This window comes from Oncorhynchus masou, chromosome 24, assembly GCF_036934945.1.
Source record: "Oncorhynchus masou masou isolate Uvic2021 chromosome 24, UVic_Omas_1.1, whole genome shotgun sequence".
NCBI lineage: Eukaryota > Metazoa > Chordata > Actinopteri > Salmoniformes > Salmonidae > Oncorhynchus > Oncorhynchus masou.
In genome coordinates, this window is record NC_088235.1 from 57,773,884 (window position 1) to 57,793,341 (window position 19,458).

The 19,458-nt window shown below is 43.2% G+C and overlaps 1 protein-coding gene across 1 annotated transcript in view; it reads left to right on the forward strand.

The window, feature by feature from the left end:
* LOC135512373 (collagen alpha-1(XIII) chain-like) overlaps window positions 1-19,458 on the forward strand; it is a 52,687-nt gene that overhangs the window by 30,580 nt on the left and 2,649 nt on the right. Inside the window, exons 18-34 of the mRNA XM_064934358.1 lie at window positions 2,787-2,873; window positions 2,982-3,008; window positions 3,196-3,231; window positions 3,338-3,394; window positions 3,506-3,529; window positions 4,116-4,205; window positions 4,352-4,486; window positions 5,195-5,266; window positions 5,459-5,503; window positions 5,656-5,706; window positions 5,841-5,867; window positions 6,025-6,111; window positions 8,750-8,785; window positions 10,120-10,173; window positions 10,328-10,381; window positions 10,687-10,722; window positions 13,781-13,867. Of these exons, the coding sequence (XP_064790430.1) occupies window positions 2,787-2,873; window positions 2,982-3,008; window positions 3,196-3,231; window positions 3,338-3,394; window positions 3,506-3,529; window positions 4,116-4,205; window positions 4,352-4,486; window positions 5,195-5,266; window positions 5,459-5,503; window positions 5,656-5,706; window positions 5,841-5,867; window positions 6,025-6,111; window positions 8,750-8,785; window positions 10,120-10,173; window positions 10,328-10,381; window positions 10,687-10,722; window positions 13,781-13,867 (1,005 nt within the window). The remainder of the gene's footprint in view (window positions 1-2,786; window positions 2,874-2,981; window positions 3,009-3,195; window positions 3,232-3,337; window positions 3,395-3,505; window positions 3,530-4,115; window positions 4,206-4,351; window positions 4,487-5,194; window positions 5,267-5,458; window positions 5,504-5,655; window positions 5,707-5,840; window positions 5,868-6,024; window positions 6,112-8,749; window positions 8,786-10,119; window positions 10,174-10,327; window positions 10,382-10,686; window positions 10,723-13,780; window positions 13,868-19,458) is intronic.

Below are 19,458 nucleotides of genomic sequence, written 5' to 3' on the forward strand. Positions count from 1 at the left end.
CTGTACCCCCCCCACACACACACACACACATTGCACATTGGTCCAGTACAGTCTGCAGTCTAATGGTGCCCCATCTTCCCCCCTCCCACTCTCCTCCCCCCTCCACGTTGAGCCTGAACCACAGCACCTGTCAGTGGCTCCAGCAGAAATGCACTTGCTGAGCGTCTGTCGGTAGGGTGGGGGAGAGGAGAGGAGAGTTGCCAAGTTGGGCGATGCCACCTGCCCCTTCGTCAGACCTAGAGGAGTCAGACTGCCGGGGATGTTCCACCACTCCTCCCCATCTCTCTGTTCTTATTTGTTTGTGTAATACACTTTTCCTCTTGAGGATCTTGGTCATTGATCATTTGTTTTCATTACTTTGAAACATGGCAACAACAGGTTTTGTTTTGGTTGGTTGAATTGCGCCTCCAATTGATGTGTTTTTATTTTAGCTTCAGTGTGTTTCGTCAATACTAACTGTGTGTTGTCCTGCTTGTTTGGGAACACTCTCACTGTAGTTATTGATAATCAATGTCCTCTTTTAGGGGGACTTTGGTATGCCGGGAATGCCAGGGAAACAAGGATTGAAGGTAGTCCAACCATGTGCAGCTATCCCCTGACCTTTCACCCTTGTCCTAAACCATCCTGTGCATGCAGTGTATCTGACAGTGTGCATACTGTGCATCTGAGATGAAATGATGGGAGCAGTCCAGTGTCTTTCTCCCTCCAGATTGTTCCTCTCAGACCTTTGTTTGTCCACATTTTGGGAGGAGAATGCCTTGTATCTGTTAACTGGTAGTATACTGTATGCCAGAGGTATTCAAATCTTACCCTACGAGGTTCAGAGCCTGCTGGTTTTCTGTTCTACCTGATAATTAATTGCACCCACTAAATCAGTCCCTGATGAGAGGGGAACAATGAAAAAGGGCAGTGGAACTGGCTTTGAGGTCCAGAGTGTAGTTTGAGGGCTGTATTCCCAGCATGCTGTCTGTTGAACTGCCTGTCAAAGCATTTCTTAATCCAAATGTTCCCCAAAATACAAGTCAAACCAATTATGAATAGTGCATGGTCTTTTTGAGTTATACTCCCAGGTCCATGGTTGTTCTGCATCTTGATTTAAGAACCATATCTTGACATTGATGATTAGTAATTTGAAATGGGGTGTAAATTGTTACGAGAGAAGTCACCAACTTTCGGCATAAGACACGGCATTTGAGTCAAGTAGATACCGTATAATTGCTTATACGGTATCTACTTGAGGCACATCATGCGTCCCAAATGGCACCCTGTTTCATATCAAGTGCACTACTTTTGACGAGGAATAGGGTGCCATTTGGGACTCGGACCACAGCCGCCTGCTATAAACCCGTGCAGGTCCTGTGGTCACAGCTGTGCCCGTACATCATCCGCCGCGTGTCTCCTCGTTAATCTAGCCAATTGAAGAGGGGAGCAAACACAGGGATGAATTAAATAACTCTTGTGTGTTCTTTACTATTTATAGCGACCAATTTCGAGGGTTAAATCGGCTTGCGGTGGGCTAGAAGCTCCTGACGGATCAGAATCTGAGACAGTTCCGTGTCCAAACCCAGACCAGCTATGTGCAAGCGTAGAATGCACCAACCTAAACATGCCTTTCCAAATGTCGATCCCAGTGCATGTTGTTTTCTTGCGCTGAGGGAATGATGTTCTTCCAAGAACACTGACAAACACGTGGATGTAAACAGTCCCCGCGCTTTTTCTGAATTTTCCTGAATGTATAGAAAATGCTTGTTAGGGATATGTGGCATGGCTACTGATTCAAATTGGCAAGTTTACTGAATACCAATTTGCTTACCTCCCTCTGTGTGCACGTGTGTGCTTTTTTACGTATTGGTTCATCAATATTTGAAAAAGAAGAGTAGGACTTTCATTCTTTCTGTCTTCTTTCTTTCCCCCCTTCCTTTGACCTTTGTGCCATCTTGGCCACCATAGGGAGAGCCAGGTTTTCCAGGCACTCTTGGAAGAAAGGTAATTTCCTTGGAATGGTGTGGGTTAACACAGATCGTAAAAGCCTGTATATATCCAGGGTACTGAAACTCTTCTTTCCACTATAAAGGGTCAAGCTGGTATCCCTGGTACACCTGGTTTTCCTGGAAAGAGGGGCTACAGGGTAGGCCTGGAATGGACATTGTGTTTGTGCTCTGTGTCTGTCAATCATCAGTGTTCCCATAACAACAAGAGCTCCATCGAGTCAATCGTCTCGCTGTTTGTCTTTGTGACTGACTAGAGCTGCGATTAGAGTCTCGAGTTGCTTCTTTAGCTTTCTCTTCTTTTAGGAGGCTTGGCTTGTGTAGATGTGCTTTGATCTTTGCGTTAGTTATGGACTGAAAACTCTGCTTCCGGAATGACTTTCTTCTTATAGCTGCTTGTACTACAGTGACGCGGCATAACATGCCTCACGTGATAGCGGGCCATTTCAGAGAAATCGTTCACTCACATGACTCTGTTTCCATCAAATCACAGAGATTTGCCAAATGTGTGAAAATGTCCTCTTGTTAGAGAACGCGTTTGCAGATTTGAGTTTGTGTCTCTGTGTTGAGGGGTTAAGAACTAAAGCTGTGGACAAGGAGCTGTGCTGTTGGATGTTTTCATGTGATTCACTTTGTGGTTCAGATCCGTATAGATCCATTGTGACCAACCATCAGGGCTGTGTTATTCATCTCCCGTTAATGGCACAGTAAATGGGATGGTGTCTTAGTGTTGTACAGTAGAGTGTGTTGTCCTGTACGGTCTGTCCATGACACTGTCCATGTCCTGTTCTGTGGCAGGGTGACAAGGGCGAACCCAGCGCAGCAGGAACTGGCATCAAAGGAGAACCAGGGACACCAGGACTCCCCGGCCTATCAGGATCCAAGGTACTAAAAGCTATCCAACAAGAGGCTGTAAACTAGTCAGAAAAAGCTACATTGGTTTAATAATATCATGCGTGCCAATAAAACTTTTTACAAAAAAATCTTTCCCAGGGTGACAAAGGCGAACAAGGTCTCAAGGTGAGATGGGAACTTTTTGTAGCCTCGGTTGACATTTTGTCCCAACAGGAAACGTATGATCACTTAACATTGTCCTCTCATTTTGCTCAAGTAACGTTCACTCCCATCCTGTTAGTGTTGAATGCTGTGTTGAGGTTGATAAATGAAAGGGGAGAGGCTAACTGTCTAACCTTTGATCGTCCTCCAGGGGGAAGCAGGATCTGATGGCCCAGCTGGACCAAGAGTAAGTACAGGCTCTGTCACACATAAATGCCAGTGGGAGATTTACACAAATTAATTATTATGATTCTGAATATACTTTTTGTTGTTGTTGATCCCCAACTTTATAGGGTCCTCCGGGTGCGGCAGGAGAGCCAGGGAAATCAGAAATCATCAACAATGAAAATGTACGTCACCAACTATTTACTGCTTCCTGCGATGAGCCTGTGTTTGATTCATGAAGTACTGTAAAATGGTTACCAGGTCTTCTGACATTGTGTTTGTTTTTTGCTCCTTAGGATATTCGGAATGTACCTTTGATGGTGAGTGGCGGTTTCTAAAGTCTGTCAATGATGCATTAGAAATGTATAGGCCTTCTTTATGCAGGTCTGTGGAACAAAAAGACAGTCATGGGACCAGACAGACAATTTAAAGGCCTAATGTGTTTTGCCACTTTAATTCCAATTTAAATGTTTGCTATTATGAATATGGTACTAGATAATAGAGTATATGTTTTCAATAAGTCATTGTGAGTCACTATTATTCTACAATGTAGAAAATAGTCAAAATAAAGAAAAACCCTTGAGTGGGTGTGTCCAAACTTTTGACTGGTACTCTCTATATATGTCTGATATATGTCAATAAACAAAACAATCTTGAACAGGATTATCTATTTTGTATGCAATTTGAATGGAACTGATGGATAGAGAAATGCTGCGAGAGTGCTCGGGCGAGCACTGATTTAAAGCAACAATATTCCAGTGATAGGCAGTTTATTTTTATAATGTGACCCCCAAAAGCCAGATGGAGATGTGTAAATTAGAGGCGCATTTGGTCCCTATGTTACTGTATGCTGCAGAAAATGTAGGCCTAGCAGTTTTCAATGAGTCAGTCTCTTTGTCTATCCAGGGCCCACCTGGCCCTCCAGGGGTCCCCGGAACACCAGGAACAAAGGGTGAAGTTGGCCTTCCAGGCCCATCAGGTCTTGGCGGAGAGAAGGTTAGAGCACCCCCTATTGTGTATTGTCCAGTATAAATGTCCATTGTACAGCTGTTATGGATGATAAAATACAACATCAACAACAACATGGCAATGATGACGATCGAAATAAAGACAACGACAATGATGTCTCTTTTGTGTGCCAGGGTCCTCGGGGGAAGCCTGGAGAGCCAGGTCCTGTTGGCCCAGCGGGCCCTGAAGGTCCCAGAGGGGAGAGGGGCCTGATTGGTTTCTCAGGACCCAAAGGAGACAAGGGGGACATGGGTCCCTTTGGATCACCTGTGAGTGACTGGGGAACCACAGACCCACACCACACCACTACACACACTCCCACACCAAAGCCAGAGCACTATCATTAACTAGAGGGAAGGAGGCCCTTAGCTCTTTCTACCACCCTCGTATTATCTAATTAGAGACCTTCTATAGGCTACAGTAAATGATCAACTCCAGTTGTGACACTGGTGTGGGCTACACTCATCAGACCATGTAGCCAAAACATACCGCAAGACTATGCCATACTGTGGGAATGGCTTTACCCGTTGTCTTATGAGGACGCCATGCGGCGTTAATCCTATTAACAGACATATATATGTACTGTATTTATGTTAACCACGAAAGGATTGTTTGAAAAGAGTTTCATTCAAGCAGCCTGGGTGGTTCGACTCTGAGATAGGATGGGCAACATTGCGTCCCTCGTCGTGGGCAGTTTCATGTCCCGACAGCCACGAGTTGGAGACTACTCCCAAGACCAATCTCAAAAAGCTGGTTGTAATTAATTTTATCATTTTGAGGCCTTCAAGATCTATTTTGACCTCGAACATCGGACAAATGAGAGGTCTACATTTTCTATTAAAAAAAAAGTATTTTCAAATATGTAAATTGATTAACAGTTTAATATGAAAATGAACACACTAAACACCAATCTAAAACAACAAAATATTGCCAATATTTGAACGTCTATCATGATCTCCCCTTTCTTTGTTCTGTAGGGTTTAGACGGCCCTACTGGTGAAAAGGGGGTTTCTGGACCCCCTGGCCCCATTGGATTACCCGGCACAATGGTACGCAATGGTGCCCCTCAGACTGCATCTGACCATAAGAGTATGAAGTGTCTGACCTGGCTTTGGGGAGCAGTGAAGTACTGTTCAGAATGCTATTCATTTGTACTGTGCTGATTGGGTGTACTGTAGTGTTTTATTCCTGCTAACTATGATGAGAGTAGCCTAAGTTAACCTTGTATCTTGATGCTTCAGGGTCAGAAGGGCGAGTCCGGCGATAAGGGAGGAAGGTCAGACATGGTAAGGCCCCCCCACTGCTGTATATCTCATTATTTTTTAATGACCCATGCGTGTTTGAGTGGACTTGAGAGGGTCAGATTCAGAGGATTTGTTGTTAGATTGAACCCACTAATGAAGGAGTGTATCATTGATGACCTGGTGTTTGTCTTTAGGTCTATGGACCCCCAGGGCCACCAGGTCCCCAAGGGCCAGTTGGCCCCGCGGTGAGTATACTACAGTTGGCACACCCTTAAGCAATATAGGCCCTCAGAAATATCCATAAAACCTCCTGATAATATATTGTATTTACATGAAGTGATTGACATATCCTGACTGGAATTGTGTCTTTACCCCTCAGGGACCTGAAGGACTGGGAGGACCAAAGGTAAGAGTTGGTTGTGGTAGCCTTTGTTGTCTATCTTACTATACCGCCAGAATCATTTGATACTGTAGTTAACAGTAGCTATATTTATTGATTTTAGTAAGTGAGTTTAATGCCTATGTACTAAACATCAGTAATGACTTTTCTGTGCCTCTTTTAGGGGGAGCAAGGCATAGGCATACGGGGAGAGAAGGGAGCATCTGGTTCGAAGGGCGATAAAGGGGACAGGGGCCATCTTGGACTTCCTGTAAGTACACCAATCAAGAGCGACACCATTCAATCCCTATGTAGATTGTATCCGTGCTGTTGTTTTGTGTCGTTTTTTTTTCTAATTTCCTTTGACTATTTTGTCATTAGACATTTTATTTAGACCCCTGGAAACCACAGTAGGGTAGGCACACTGTTTGTTCAGACTTTTGTGTCTTAGAACCAGGCAGCATGATTGTTCTGACATTGTCATATGTCGCTTTGAAACTAGGCCTAACTCACCAAGGATAGTTTCCTGGCTCAGCAGTTGCATTAATATTTTCAAAGTGCATGGATGGATGGTTGCTGCAATCCAATACACAGGGGCGATACAACCACTACTATAAAAACAAACAAATGAAATCTACATTACCCATTGCCATTGTCATATGTTCAGATAACCTGACAATGATTTATTATGTATTAGAAATAGTTAATGATCATTTTCTTTATTTTGCCAACTTTTTTTCTGATCATCTCTCTGAAATGTTGTTAATGTAGCCTCTTGTAGTTCTATTTTTAGTTGCATGTCAAGGAATAAGTTTGATATGTATCACTGGGGGGGGTCTCTTCTCCTAATTGGTTTACTTCTTGGGTGTCAAAGGTCGTTGCTGACAGTCAGTACATGTACTAGTCACATCATCAATGGCTCAGTAACTCCTTTTATATGGAAATGATGAGGACTATTATGTATTTGTATGCTAATCATTGTTAATCCAAGACGTGCTATTTGAAAATCATTTGAGACTCATATCTTCACACTTCTCTACATACAGGGCCTTCGGAAAGTATTCAGACCCCTTGGCTTTTCCCAAATTTTGTTACGTTACAGCCTTATTCTAAAATGGATTTAAAAAAATTAAATCCCGAGCAATCTACACACATTAGCCCATAATGGCAAAGGGAAAACTGTTTTTATAGAAATGTTTTCTAATTTATTAAAATTATAACAGAAATAACTTATTTACATAAGTATTCAGACCCTTTGCTATGAGACTCGAAATTGAGCTCCGGTGCATCCAGTTTCCATTACCTTTGAGATGTTTCTACAACTTGATTGAAGTCCACTTGTGGTAAATTCAATTGATTGGACATGATTTGGAAAGGCACAACTGTATATGGTCCCACAGTTGACAGTGCAAAACCAAGCCATGAGGAATTGTCCTCGAGCTCCGAGACAGGATTGTGTTGAGGCAGATATCTGGGAAAGGGTACCAAAACATTTCTGCAGCATTGAAGATCCCCAAGAACACAGTGGGTTCCATCATTCTTAAATGGAAGAAGTTTGGTACCACCAAGACTCATCCTAGAGCTGGCCACCCAGCCAAACTGAGCAATCTGGGGAGAAGGGACTTGGTCAGGGAGGTGACCACTCTGACAGAGTTCTATCGTTCCTCTGTGGAGATGGGAGAACCTTCCAGAAGGACAACAATCTCTGCAGCACTCCACCAATCAGGTCTTTATGGTAGAGTGGCCAGACGCAAGCCACTCCTCAGTAAAAGGCACATGACAACCCACTTGGAGTTTTCCAAAAGGCACCCAACGACTCTCAGACCATGAGAAACAAGATTCTCTGGTCTGATGAAACAAAGATTGAACTCTTTGGCCTGAATGCCAAGCATCACGTCTGGAGGAAACCTGGCACCATCACTACGGTGAAGCATGGTGGTGGCAGCATCATGCTGTGGGGATGTTTTTCAGCGGCAGGGAGACTAGTCGGGTTCGTGGCAAAGATGAACAGAGTAAAGTACAGAGAGATCTTTGATGAAAACCTGCTCCAGAGCGCTCAGGACCTCAGAATGGGGCGAAGGTTCACCTTCCAACAGGACAACAACCCTAAGCACACAGCCAAGACAACGCAGGAGTGGTTTTGGGACACGTCTCTGAATGTCATTGAGTGGCCCAGCCAGAGCCCGGACTTGAACCCGAACGAACATCTCTGGAAATAGCTGTGCAGCAACGTACCCCATCCAAACTGACAGAGCTTGAGAGGATCTGCAGAGAATCATGGGAGAAACTCCCCAAATGCAGGTGTGTGGAACTTGTAGCATCATACCCAAGAAGACTCGATACTGAAATTGCTGCCAAAGGCGCTTCAACAATGTAATGAGTAAAGGGTCTAAATACTTATGAAATGTGATATTTCTGTTTTTTATTTGCAAACATTCTAAAAACCTGCTTTGTCATCATGGCGTATTGTGTGTAGATTGATGAGGGGAAGAAACTAATCCCTTTTAGAATAAGGCTGTAACGTAACAAAGTGTGGGAAAAGTCAAGGAGTCTGAATACTTTCTGAACGCACTGTGCATGATTCAAACTGCTTTGAATACGGGGCATCAACCATAGAAAGAAGTTGAACCATGCATATGTATCTGAAAGACATTGAAAACTATTTTATCAAAAGTCAGGACTTAATTATTTGATAGAGATCATCAACTGCAGCTATAAACGGAGTTACTGGCAGTTACTGTTTCTCATGTCATCGCAACACCATCACCCTTCATCAACAACTGGATGTGTTTTTTTGAGTCACACGAATCACTGCTTCACTCACCCCTCCCAACCCTCTCCACACCTCCTCCCCCTCTCCCACCACCTCCCTCCCACCTCTGCTCTCTAACTGTTTACACACTGTCCAGGGAGCTCATGGTTTAGACGGCAGGCCTGGTCGAGTGGTGAGTGGCGCAAAAGTCCTGTACCCCCCAACACACACTCCTCCCCTACCCCTCCTCTCCTCCCCTATTCTGCTCCCCACACGACTTGCTTGTCTGTCTGTCTGCGCTGGTGTCTTGTCTGTCTGCCTGTCTGCTTGCTTTCCTCCATGCTTGTCCTTTTTTGTTATCTGTCTGATTGTCTGCAGAGAGAGCAGTTCTGTTTTTAGGCACTCTTCGAGGATTGCTCTGGCATAGGGATGATATTCACATGACTGTGTCCCATGTCTGTATGGCAATGGAACGTGTCAGGTACTAAAATGGACCCTTTGATGCGTCTGATCTCAATACTTAGAAGCAGTTAAGAGAAATAAATAGTCCCCTTGTTCATTACACGTTGAATCCTAGCTTGAGATTTGCATGAATAACCTAGACTTCTGCCTAAATCATGTGTTGATGTCAATGGAAGATTTATAAGGACATTTGAGTTACGCAATCAGATCTCAAGATTCAGCCTACTTGCATAAAGTCAAACTGTTTGAGTGTCAGAGTTCATGCCATTGCAAATCTTCAAAAACAGCTGTCTTAACAGTGTCTCTCCTGCAGTGTAAAGCTTTGAACTGGCGTTGTGATGTCATACCAGGAGAGCATGCTGGGATGCTCATGCTGCATGTTGATATGCATACAGAACAGTATGGCGTAATGGCTCCCCAATGCTATATGCTGTACATACTGTATTATCTGCCTGAGATGCAAGGTCCTCCTGTTGAATCCTGACTTCCACACACAGAGAGAGAGAGAGCTGCAGCTGAACTCAATGTTTTTCTCACCGTTTATTCTTTAGCTCAACAAGCTTGGTGTAACATGCACAGTGGGAGAACCTAGAGAAGACCACTACCTAATCAATCGGTTATGATTTGATAATGGTCGATCGAAACAGAATTGGATAACTACTCTTTTGGCACTGAAAGACATGCTCCGGTACTTTAGCAACAAAGAAAGTTTTTTTAATTTTTTTAAACCCCCTGCTTCGGGCCTGGATGTGTCAATGTGACGTTCGTACATGCGTAATCTATGAGCAGAATTACGGTCTTACCTCAATTAGTCGCGAAATGCCTAGTTTGAAAGCAACCCTGTGCCAGCCCCCTAGCAATTTTCAGGGACCACTTTTGGATCGTGAGTGCTACTTTTAGAACTACTGGCTAAAAAGTATACAAAGGTACTGGTGAATCTCTTTAAGTGCTCCGGAAGCTTGTTGAGCTATTGATGATGGAAATGAAGTAATCCATGTTTATTTTGATGTCCTCCCATTGTCATGTCTGCGTCCACTGAGGGTCTGTCTTGTCATTACCTTACAGGGTTTAATAGGACCAGTTGGTGTGGCAGGGCCTGCAGGACCAAAGGGGGAGAGGGTGAGTACTCACATCACTGATCATCATCACACACCGACAGATGTACGTACACACACACGCATACGCACACAAAAATAGCACACACCACCACATAAGAGATTTCAGTCAAAACAGCTTATTTATCTATTTGAGATTAATGTTGTTGTTTTTTCAGGGTTTCATGGGAGACTCAGGAGTCCCAGGACCAATTGGTCCTCAAGGCATCCCTGTAAGTAGTTCCCTAAGTATCAAGAACATCAAATAAATACAGTATTGCATTTCCAGCATTTCATTTATCAAGTGAACAATATCTTGACTATCTGAAAGACAATCAGTGGCTACATGTTGAATGAGCCATCTTGAACATCATATAATGCTTCTTTCAAGTGACAGAGGAAAACATGAATCTTCTCTTAATCAAGTCTTAAGGGAATGAGTGGATCAAACTGATTGACAGCACAAAGCTATACCTCATGGTAACATCTCTGATTGCTTGCACAGGAACTCATAATGTGTTTAATTTCCCCTCCTCAGGGTTTTGTAGGACCACAAGGATTCAAAGGGAACCGGGTAAGACAGCAGCTGACAATGATGTGTCTTCCGGAGCAAAATATTATTGTTCAAACAACAGGACGAAAACATTTTCTGTGCTAAATTAAGTACATTTAGTGCTTCTGATAAACTATGGTATTGAACATGGCTGCTGATCCTCCATGCTCCTACTCGACGCTACATATTATTCTCCCACATATTCCTCATTGAAAAGCAGTACTCATTTTTCATTTGTCTTTTTGGGTTGTTCAAGAGACGTAATAGTTGTTAAATTGCAAGCCCATTGGAATGTCAAGCTTAAAAGCATGGTGGGGCGATATTAGGTGATATGAGCAGGACCATGGTACTGTATGCCTGTATTAGGTGATATGAGCAGGATCATGGTAGGCCTATATTAGGTGATATGAGCAGGACCATGGTGGGCCTATATTAGGTGATATGAGCAGGACCATGGTACTGTAAGCCTGTATTAGGTGATATGAGCAGGATCATGGTAGGTCTATATTAGGTGATATGAGCAGGACCATGGAGGGCATATATTAGGTGATATGAGCAGGACCATGGTACTGTAGGCCTGTATTAGGTGATATGAGCAGGATCGTGGTAGGCCTATATTAGGGGATATGAGCAGGACCATGGTAGGCTTGTTTTAGGTGATATGAGCAGGACCATGGTGGGCCTATATTAGGGGATATGAGCAGGACCATGGTAGGCTTGTTTTAGGTGATATGAGCAGGACCATGGTAGGCTTGTTTTAGGTGATATGAGCAGGACCATGGTGGATTCAAAGGCTCTCTTAATTAGGCAAATATGAATCAAAATGTTAATGTGAATATCAATAGCCTCATCTTTTGAATATCCCATTTCTACAGAGGAAAAAAAGAGATGTGCTCTTTGATAGTATGTGAGAGTTTATGTGATTCATATAGTGAAAGTGACCTTCAATGGTCTTTTAAGTGATGTTTGAAGAAATTATATTCATATGTCCTTTACCTTTGCAGTGGCCTTTTTACCTCAGAGTTCAATGAATCTTGTTCAAATATGCAAATATGACTGAGGTAGTATAAATTAAGTCAGAGATCAAAAGAGATTGAAGATGTTCAACCTTGATAATGAGATGACTGGAACATGTGAACGGACACATCAAAGAACTTACAAAATTATATTCTATTTACTCTGAAGACCAGTCAAAACGTTATAAATTGTCCTTGGTTTACCTCGTGCCGTCGTATCTGAATATTCTGTTCTTACTTCAAGTAATAACAGAATGCTATACCCTCATTTTGTAAAATAGCCACTGCAAAATAAATAAGAGTATGCACTTTAATTATACCAATGTATTAAATAATATTTTACACATGCCCCCCCCCTTCCCCTTGGAGAATGTTTGTTTCCTTCCTATTAACATCTGATTTAATATTCTGACTCTCTACTTAAAAGTCACAACATGTCATTGACCCTCCCAGCACTTCCAACTGGGCTCTTGACAGCAGGAAATATATGACATTGACTCTAATGTGTACTTCCTATTTGTGGAACAGTCTTTTTGGCTACTTTGGGGTGTAAAAGAAGGGATAAGAGATTGATATGAGGTATTTTGCGAAACCAGTTGGAGGTGCTGTGGCCGGCTGTGGGATCCTGGTGCTGTTTTTACTCTTGTCCTGTTTTCCTTTGTTTCCGCAGGTCTTCCTATCCCCTTTTCCTCCCCTCCACCCTGCTCTGTTTCCCGCGGCTCTTTTTGCCGGGTCGTGTTGTCCTCTCTCTCCCTCTCACACACCCTGGCAACCTGCTCCTCCTGCATTCTAATGTCGTAGTCTCGGGTTAATCTTCCTCCTTCTCCTCTTCCTCATCCACCTCTTCCTCATCCTCCTCCTTTTCTCACCATTTACCTTCCCTGCAAGCCTGTAATCTCCTCTCCCTTGGCTGGCAAGTAATGTTCCCACAATGTTGCCGCAACGTTAGCCAATGTTGATGGTTTTCAGGCAACATTGAGGCAAAGTTGTGAGAAGGCTTACATGTTTGCCAGGTTTATTTTTCTTCCAATTCCTTCTTGATAAACTCGTCCAACCCCTAATCCAACCCGTTCAAATGCCTTGATCTTGGTGAGCGGATGTTTGAATGACAATGTGGTCAGGTTTTATACGTTTAACTAGGTTAATGAAATTGTAAACCATACAGTTATACCTGTAAATATAACTGTAACTTCAGCAGTAAAGGAATAACATTTCTTGAAAGAAAAATATTAGCTTTTGAATACTATGTGGCTTGTTTACTTGTAGCCAGCTTGCAGCCAGCCCAGCCCCCTTCAGTGGACACAAACAACAGCGTCTTTCCGCTTCATAATTTGGTTCTCATTTTCGGGGAATGGAAAGAGTATTTTGGGGGATTGGGATGATAAGGGAAAATAGTAGAGCGATACTATTTCTGGTATTTCTATGCCATATTTTGCACGGTGCTGGCTTTATAGTTGGGCAACTGGACATAATCAATGGTGTCTTTACTCAAAGGAGGTTTGTGGTCATGTTCTTTGTCAGGTCTAGAGTACAGTATGTGCAGTGAAACATGATGATCAGTCACTCGCAGTACAATGCACCGCAGAGAGACAGCTTTCTAAATGTGATATATGACAATTAAGATTTGACAATTAAGAATTCTTATGGTACTATGTGGGTCATCAAGTCTATGTTGTGTTAGGGCTAGTGATACCCTCGTAATAATCTATACAGTGGTAGTTGATGAACCAATAAGGTGTTTTCATTCCTGCAACAACCTCCTGTGAAGGTCACATTAGGCACTTAAGGAACCCGCTCACCAATAGCATCGGCCTGTATCCCTACTCCCTAACTCCCTCCACTTACTTTCCCCACCACAAAATTCTGAAACTTCAGTACTCTCCTTCGTAAGCCCAAAAAAAGCACACCAATCTTTTAAATACCTGTAAAATGTCTAAATTGCTTAGGTAAGACTTCAAGCTTCATGATTGTGCTTAAAAAAACCACACATATTTGCTTACTGTGTGGATGAGCCAGCCAGGAGGAACTGAAGCCTGTCTCTTTTAATGCAATGTTGTTTTCAGGGAGAGAGGGGCAAGAAAGGCAACAGGGGAACTAAAGGGGATAAGGGAGACCAAGGAGCACCCGGATTAGATGCCCCCTGTCCGTTGGTATGTCCTGCGTTCAATGTGCAGCCAGGAGGCAAAAGGAAGGAGCGACCCTCGGAATGCCATATAACCTGCAGTGACAATCAGTAGTCTCTGAATTCTGATTCGGACTTCCTTTTGCCTCTGATGATAATCGACTCTAATAGACCCTGAAGTGGTTTTTGGTCCAAACGTCCTCTACAGTGTTAAGTCCAGCGACACAAACTACTGCAGTGATGATCATTTGGTATTCAGTGAATGCCTGGATGATTATGAGTTCTGAATAATTACCCCAGGACCAGGGACCATAAACTATCAGAGGGGGTTTTCTTTTCAGGGGTAAGACTAACAGGAACATGGCCCATTCTCTCCATTGAGTCTGTTCCTGTCAGTCTCAGGCCGCTTGCATGTTTAAGTGTGTCTGTCGTTACAGGATTCGGTCTGTTCATGGAGCGGCAGCAGGTAATCTCATTGGCCAGCAGGGGGTACTGCTCCTAAAGGAGGGGCAATGTGCAAATGTTTACAAAGTTGATTTCACAAACAGGGTTTCCGAGGCTTTAAAGGAGAAAAGGGTGAACCGGGCCTACCTGGCCTGGATGGGCTGGATGCCCCTTGTCCTGTGGTATGCTTCCTCTCTTCCTTTCCTATCCATCACTTTGGCTTCCCTAACCACATATAACAATTCCCTTCACTCTCTTATTCGTTTTGCTGTAGTTATGAGTATAAGCCAATATAACAGGGCTGCGTGAAAATGACATTGAGCTAACCCATTAGTACCGTTAGGTATGTAACAGGTTATTACCTCGAAAAAGCAACGCCTTTATTAACCAAGTAGGCATGCGCACACTTCAAGTTCTTGATTAAGACGTAGCTATTTACTACAAATACTGCTTAGAACACTTGTTTAGATGAACTGTGCATCATGATTTTTCCCTTTTACTAACATTAGTAATTGATTTGCTGAGAATGCTGTTATTTTGTCTTGCAAGGGCAGTAGAACACCTACACTAATTAGTGGTGTGTTACAGAATCTATTTTCTTGATCACAACCCGTGATCCATTCAGTGACTTTTGTTTGAAAATGTCAAATACTCTTAATAGTTAATGGCTTTACATTTCATTATTTGTATCCCTGTCCCACTCGCATGGCACCCTTTTCCCACCTTGTGCCTTACCTTTTTGGCCAACAGAACTGTATTGGGAAAGATTAAAAAACCAGCGCCTCCTCATTGATTTTCATTGAACCCTGTTTTGAGTTTGTGTATTGAAAAGGAGAAGGGGAATGGAAGGTTTGATTCATTCATAAAAGTTGCCATATGAAAGAAAATAACAGCCCAGTGGCTGGGCTTAAACCCTAGTTCTAAATAAAAGTTTGAATGAGGCCTCCTGAGTGGTGCAGAGCCATAGTCATCACTACAGACCTGGGTTCGATCCCAGGCTGTGTCACGACCGGGAGACTCATGACACACAATTGGCCCAGCGTAGTCCGGGTTAAGGGGAGGGTTTGGCCGGCTGGGATGTTCTTGTCCCATCGCGCTCTAGCGACTCCTTGTGGCGGGCCAGGCGCATGCACACTGACTCCGGTCGCCAGTTGTACGGTGTTTCCTCCGACACATTGTCTTCTGGGTTAAGCGAGCAGTGTGTCAAGAAGCAGTGCGGCTTGGCGGGTCGTGTTTCGGAGGACACATGGCTCTCGATCATCACCTCTCCCGAGTCCGTACGGGAGTTGCAGTGATGGGACAAGACTGTAACTACCAATTGGATATAACGAAAAAAGGGGGGAAAAGTACGGTTTGAAGGAATTTATACTATTAAGTATTTTCACACATACACATCTACTACTGCGCCTGAGCAATGGAGCCAATGGAGCTGCTGTATCCCCACTTTCTGGTAACTAAGTGGGGGGTGCAAAATGATCATAATCCAATGAGTCATTTCTTATTTTCAATGATTAACAATGTTTTGAGCTAGTATGTATTAAAATAGATGTGTCCATTTGAAATATGCTTTAATAATGAAGCGATTGTGTCGATTGCACCCTGTCCCCTCAAGATGAATTGTTTTGACCACTCTAAACTTTTGCTTCGCTCCCATGCGCCACTGTTTTTGTTCAGTGCAGTTAGAAAGCACTAGGTGCACCACTGGTGTATAAAATGAAAAGGCACCTGCAAAAAAAAATAGTTTATCTATTGTCGCTTTGCAGTTGCAATGTAGTCAAGCTGTGTAGGCTACATACAGTGCCTTTGGAAAGTATTCAGACCCCTTCACTTTTTCCAAATTTTGTTACGTTTACATTTAATTTGAAATGGATTAAATTAATACAAATCCTCATCAACAACTACACACAATACCCCATAATGGCAAAGCGAAAACCTGTTTTAGAAATGTCCTAAATAAAAAAAAAAAAAACATAAATACCTTATTTCCATAAGTATTCAGACCCTTTGCAATGAGACATCCTTGATATGTTTCAACAACTTGATTGGACTCCACCTGTGGTAAATTCAATTGATTGGACATGATTTGGAAAGGCACACACCTGTCTATATAATGTCCCAAAGTTGACAGTGCATGTCAAAAAACAACTTTATGGTAGACGGAAGCCACTCCTCAGTAAAAGCATCACGTCTGGAGAAAACCTGGTACTATCCCTAAGGTGAAGCATGGTTGTAGCAGCATCCTGCTGTGGGGATGTTTTTCAGCGGCAGGGACTGGGAGACTAGTCAGGATTGAGGGAAAAATGAACAGAGTTCCTTGATGAAAACCTGCTCTCAGGACCTCAGCCTGTGGAGACGGTTCACCTTCCAACAGGACAACGATCTTAAGCACAAAGCCAAGACAATGCATGAGTGGCATCTGGACAAGTCTCTGTATGACCTTGAGTGGCCCAGCCAGAGCCTGGACTTGAACCCGATCGGACATATCTGGAGAGACCTGAAAATATCTGTGCAGAGCTTGAGGGGATCTTGAGAGAATAATGGGAGAAACTCCCTAAATACAGGTGTGCCAACCTTGTAGCGTCATACCCAAGACATCTTGAGGCTGTAATCATTGCCAAAGGTGTTTCAACAAACTACTGAGTAAAGGGTCTGAATACTTATGTAAATGTGATATTTAATATGCAAAAAATTACAAACCTGTTTTTGCTTTGTCATGATGGGGTATAGTGTGTAGATTGATAAGGGAAAATGTTTTAAATTATTTTTAGAATAAGGCTGTAACGTAACAAAATGTGGAAAAAGTGAAGTGGTCTAAATACCTTCCGAATACACTGTACAGTATGTGCCCATGCACCACAAAGCACAGGATCATTTGTATCTGGATAAAACAAACAGCTCTCCTTGGTAAGTAGAATTGACAAAATAAGCCATTTCTACCCTATTTCCATCAAATATGTAGGCTTCTGAGACAAGTTCATTTGAAACATTTTCATGGTGACAATGCTTCAAAAAATGGTGCCAAAAAAAGCCCTTGTTGGAGTAAAAGCGGAACAGTCAAATAATGTGCTCGCTGAGAATACACTTTTGTTACTCCTCATACTTTTCATGATTATTCTGTTTCTTGACTTTTTGTTGTCAAATACACTGCTCAAAAACATAAAGGGAACATTAAAATATCACATCCTAGATCTGAATGAATGAAATATTCTTGTTAAATACTTTTATCTTTACATAGTTGAATGTGCTGACAACAAAATCACACAAAAATTATCAATGGAAATCAAATTTATCAACCCATGGAGGTCTGGATTTGGAGTCACACTGAAAATTAAAGTGGAAAACCACACTACAGGCTGATCCAACTTTGATGTAATGTCCTCAAAACAAGTCAAAATGAGGCTCAGTAGTGTGTGTGGCCTCCACGTGCCTGTATGACCTCCCTACAACGCCTGGGCATGCTCCTGATGAGGTGGCGGATGGACTCCTGAGGGATCTCCTCCCAGACCTGGACTAAAGCATCCGCCAATTCCTGGACAGTATGTGGTGCAACGTGGCGTTGGTGGATGGAGCGAGACATGATGTCCCAGATGTGCTCAATTGGATTCAGGTCTGGGGAACGGGCGGGCCAGTCCTTAGCATCAATGCCTTCCTCTTGCAAGAACTGCTGACACACTCCAGCCACATGAGGTCTAGCATTGTCTTGCATTAGGAGGAACCCAGGGCCAACCGCACCAGCATATGGTCTCACAAGGGGTCTGAGGATCTCATCTCGGTACCTAATGGCAGTCAGGTTACCTCTGGCGAGCACATGGAGGGCTGTGCGGCCCCCAAAGAAATGCCATCCCACACCATGACTGACCCACCACCAAACCGGTCATGCTGGAGGATGTTGCAGGCAGCAGAAAGTTCTCCACGGCGTCTCCAGACTCTGTCACGTCTGTCACATGTACTCAGTGTGAACCTGCTTTCATTTGTGAAGAGCACAGGGTGCCAGTGGCGAATTTGCCAATCTTGATGTTCTCTGGCAAATGCCAAACGTCCTGCACGGTGTTGGGATGTAAGCACAACCCCCACCTGAGGATGTAGGGCCCTCATACCACCCTCATGGAGTCTGTTTCAGACTGTTTGAGAAGACACATGCACATTTGTGGCCTGCTGGAGGTCATTTTGCAGGGCTCTGGCAGTGCTCCTCCTGCTCCTCCTTGCACAAAGGTGGAAGTAGCGGTCCTGCTGCTGGGTTGTTGCCCTCCTACGGCCTCCTCCACGTCTCCTGATGTACTGGCCTGTCTCCTGGTAGCGCCTCCATGCTCTGGACACTACGCTGACAGACACAGCAAACCTTCTTGCCACAGATTGCATTGATGTGCCATCCTGGATGAGCTGCAGTACCTGAGCCACTTGTGTGGGTTGTAGACTCCGTCTCATGCTACCACTAGAGTGAAAGCACCGCCAGCATTCAAAAGTGACCAAAACATCAGCCAGGAAGCATAGGAACTGAAGTGGTCTGTGGTCACCACCTGCAGAACCATTCCTTTATTGGGGGTGTCTTGCTAATTGCCTCTAATTTCCACCTGTTGTCTATTCCATTTGCACAACAGCATGTGAAATTTATTGTCAATCAGTGTTGCTTTCTAAGTGGACAGTTTGATTTCACAGAAGTGTGATTGACTTGGAGTTACATTGTGTTGTTTAAGTGTTCCCTTTATTTTTTTGAGCAGTGTATATAGCCTACTCACTGTGGTTGTTGTTCAAAATGACAATTTTTGAATAATTGAAATAGTAACCTATTCCTGTTACTGAAGGCTATATTTGTTCAAATGTAAAACCTTTTTATTCTCTCATCATTTAAAAATGAAATATTCTACAGGTAGGCTACAGTAGAATGATTTGTGTGGTTATAAGAAACAAAACACAATTACGTTGTGTATGCTGTGCTGTTCTTTGTTTCTATTTATCAAATTAGGCCTACACAATAAGAAAATATGCAGGCAGTATATGAGTAGCTCCCCCCCAAAATATTTTTGATTAAGTAGTTTTTATGAAATACATTTTTGAAGACCCCTGCTCTAGCCCAAACTGTTCGGATATGATCAATATTATCGGAGCTACATTTGATTATTTCTGTTGCAGATTCGGGGCTGCAATTTATGGATATATAGAGTTGCCAAAGAAATT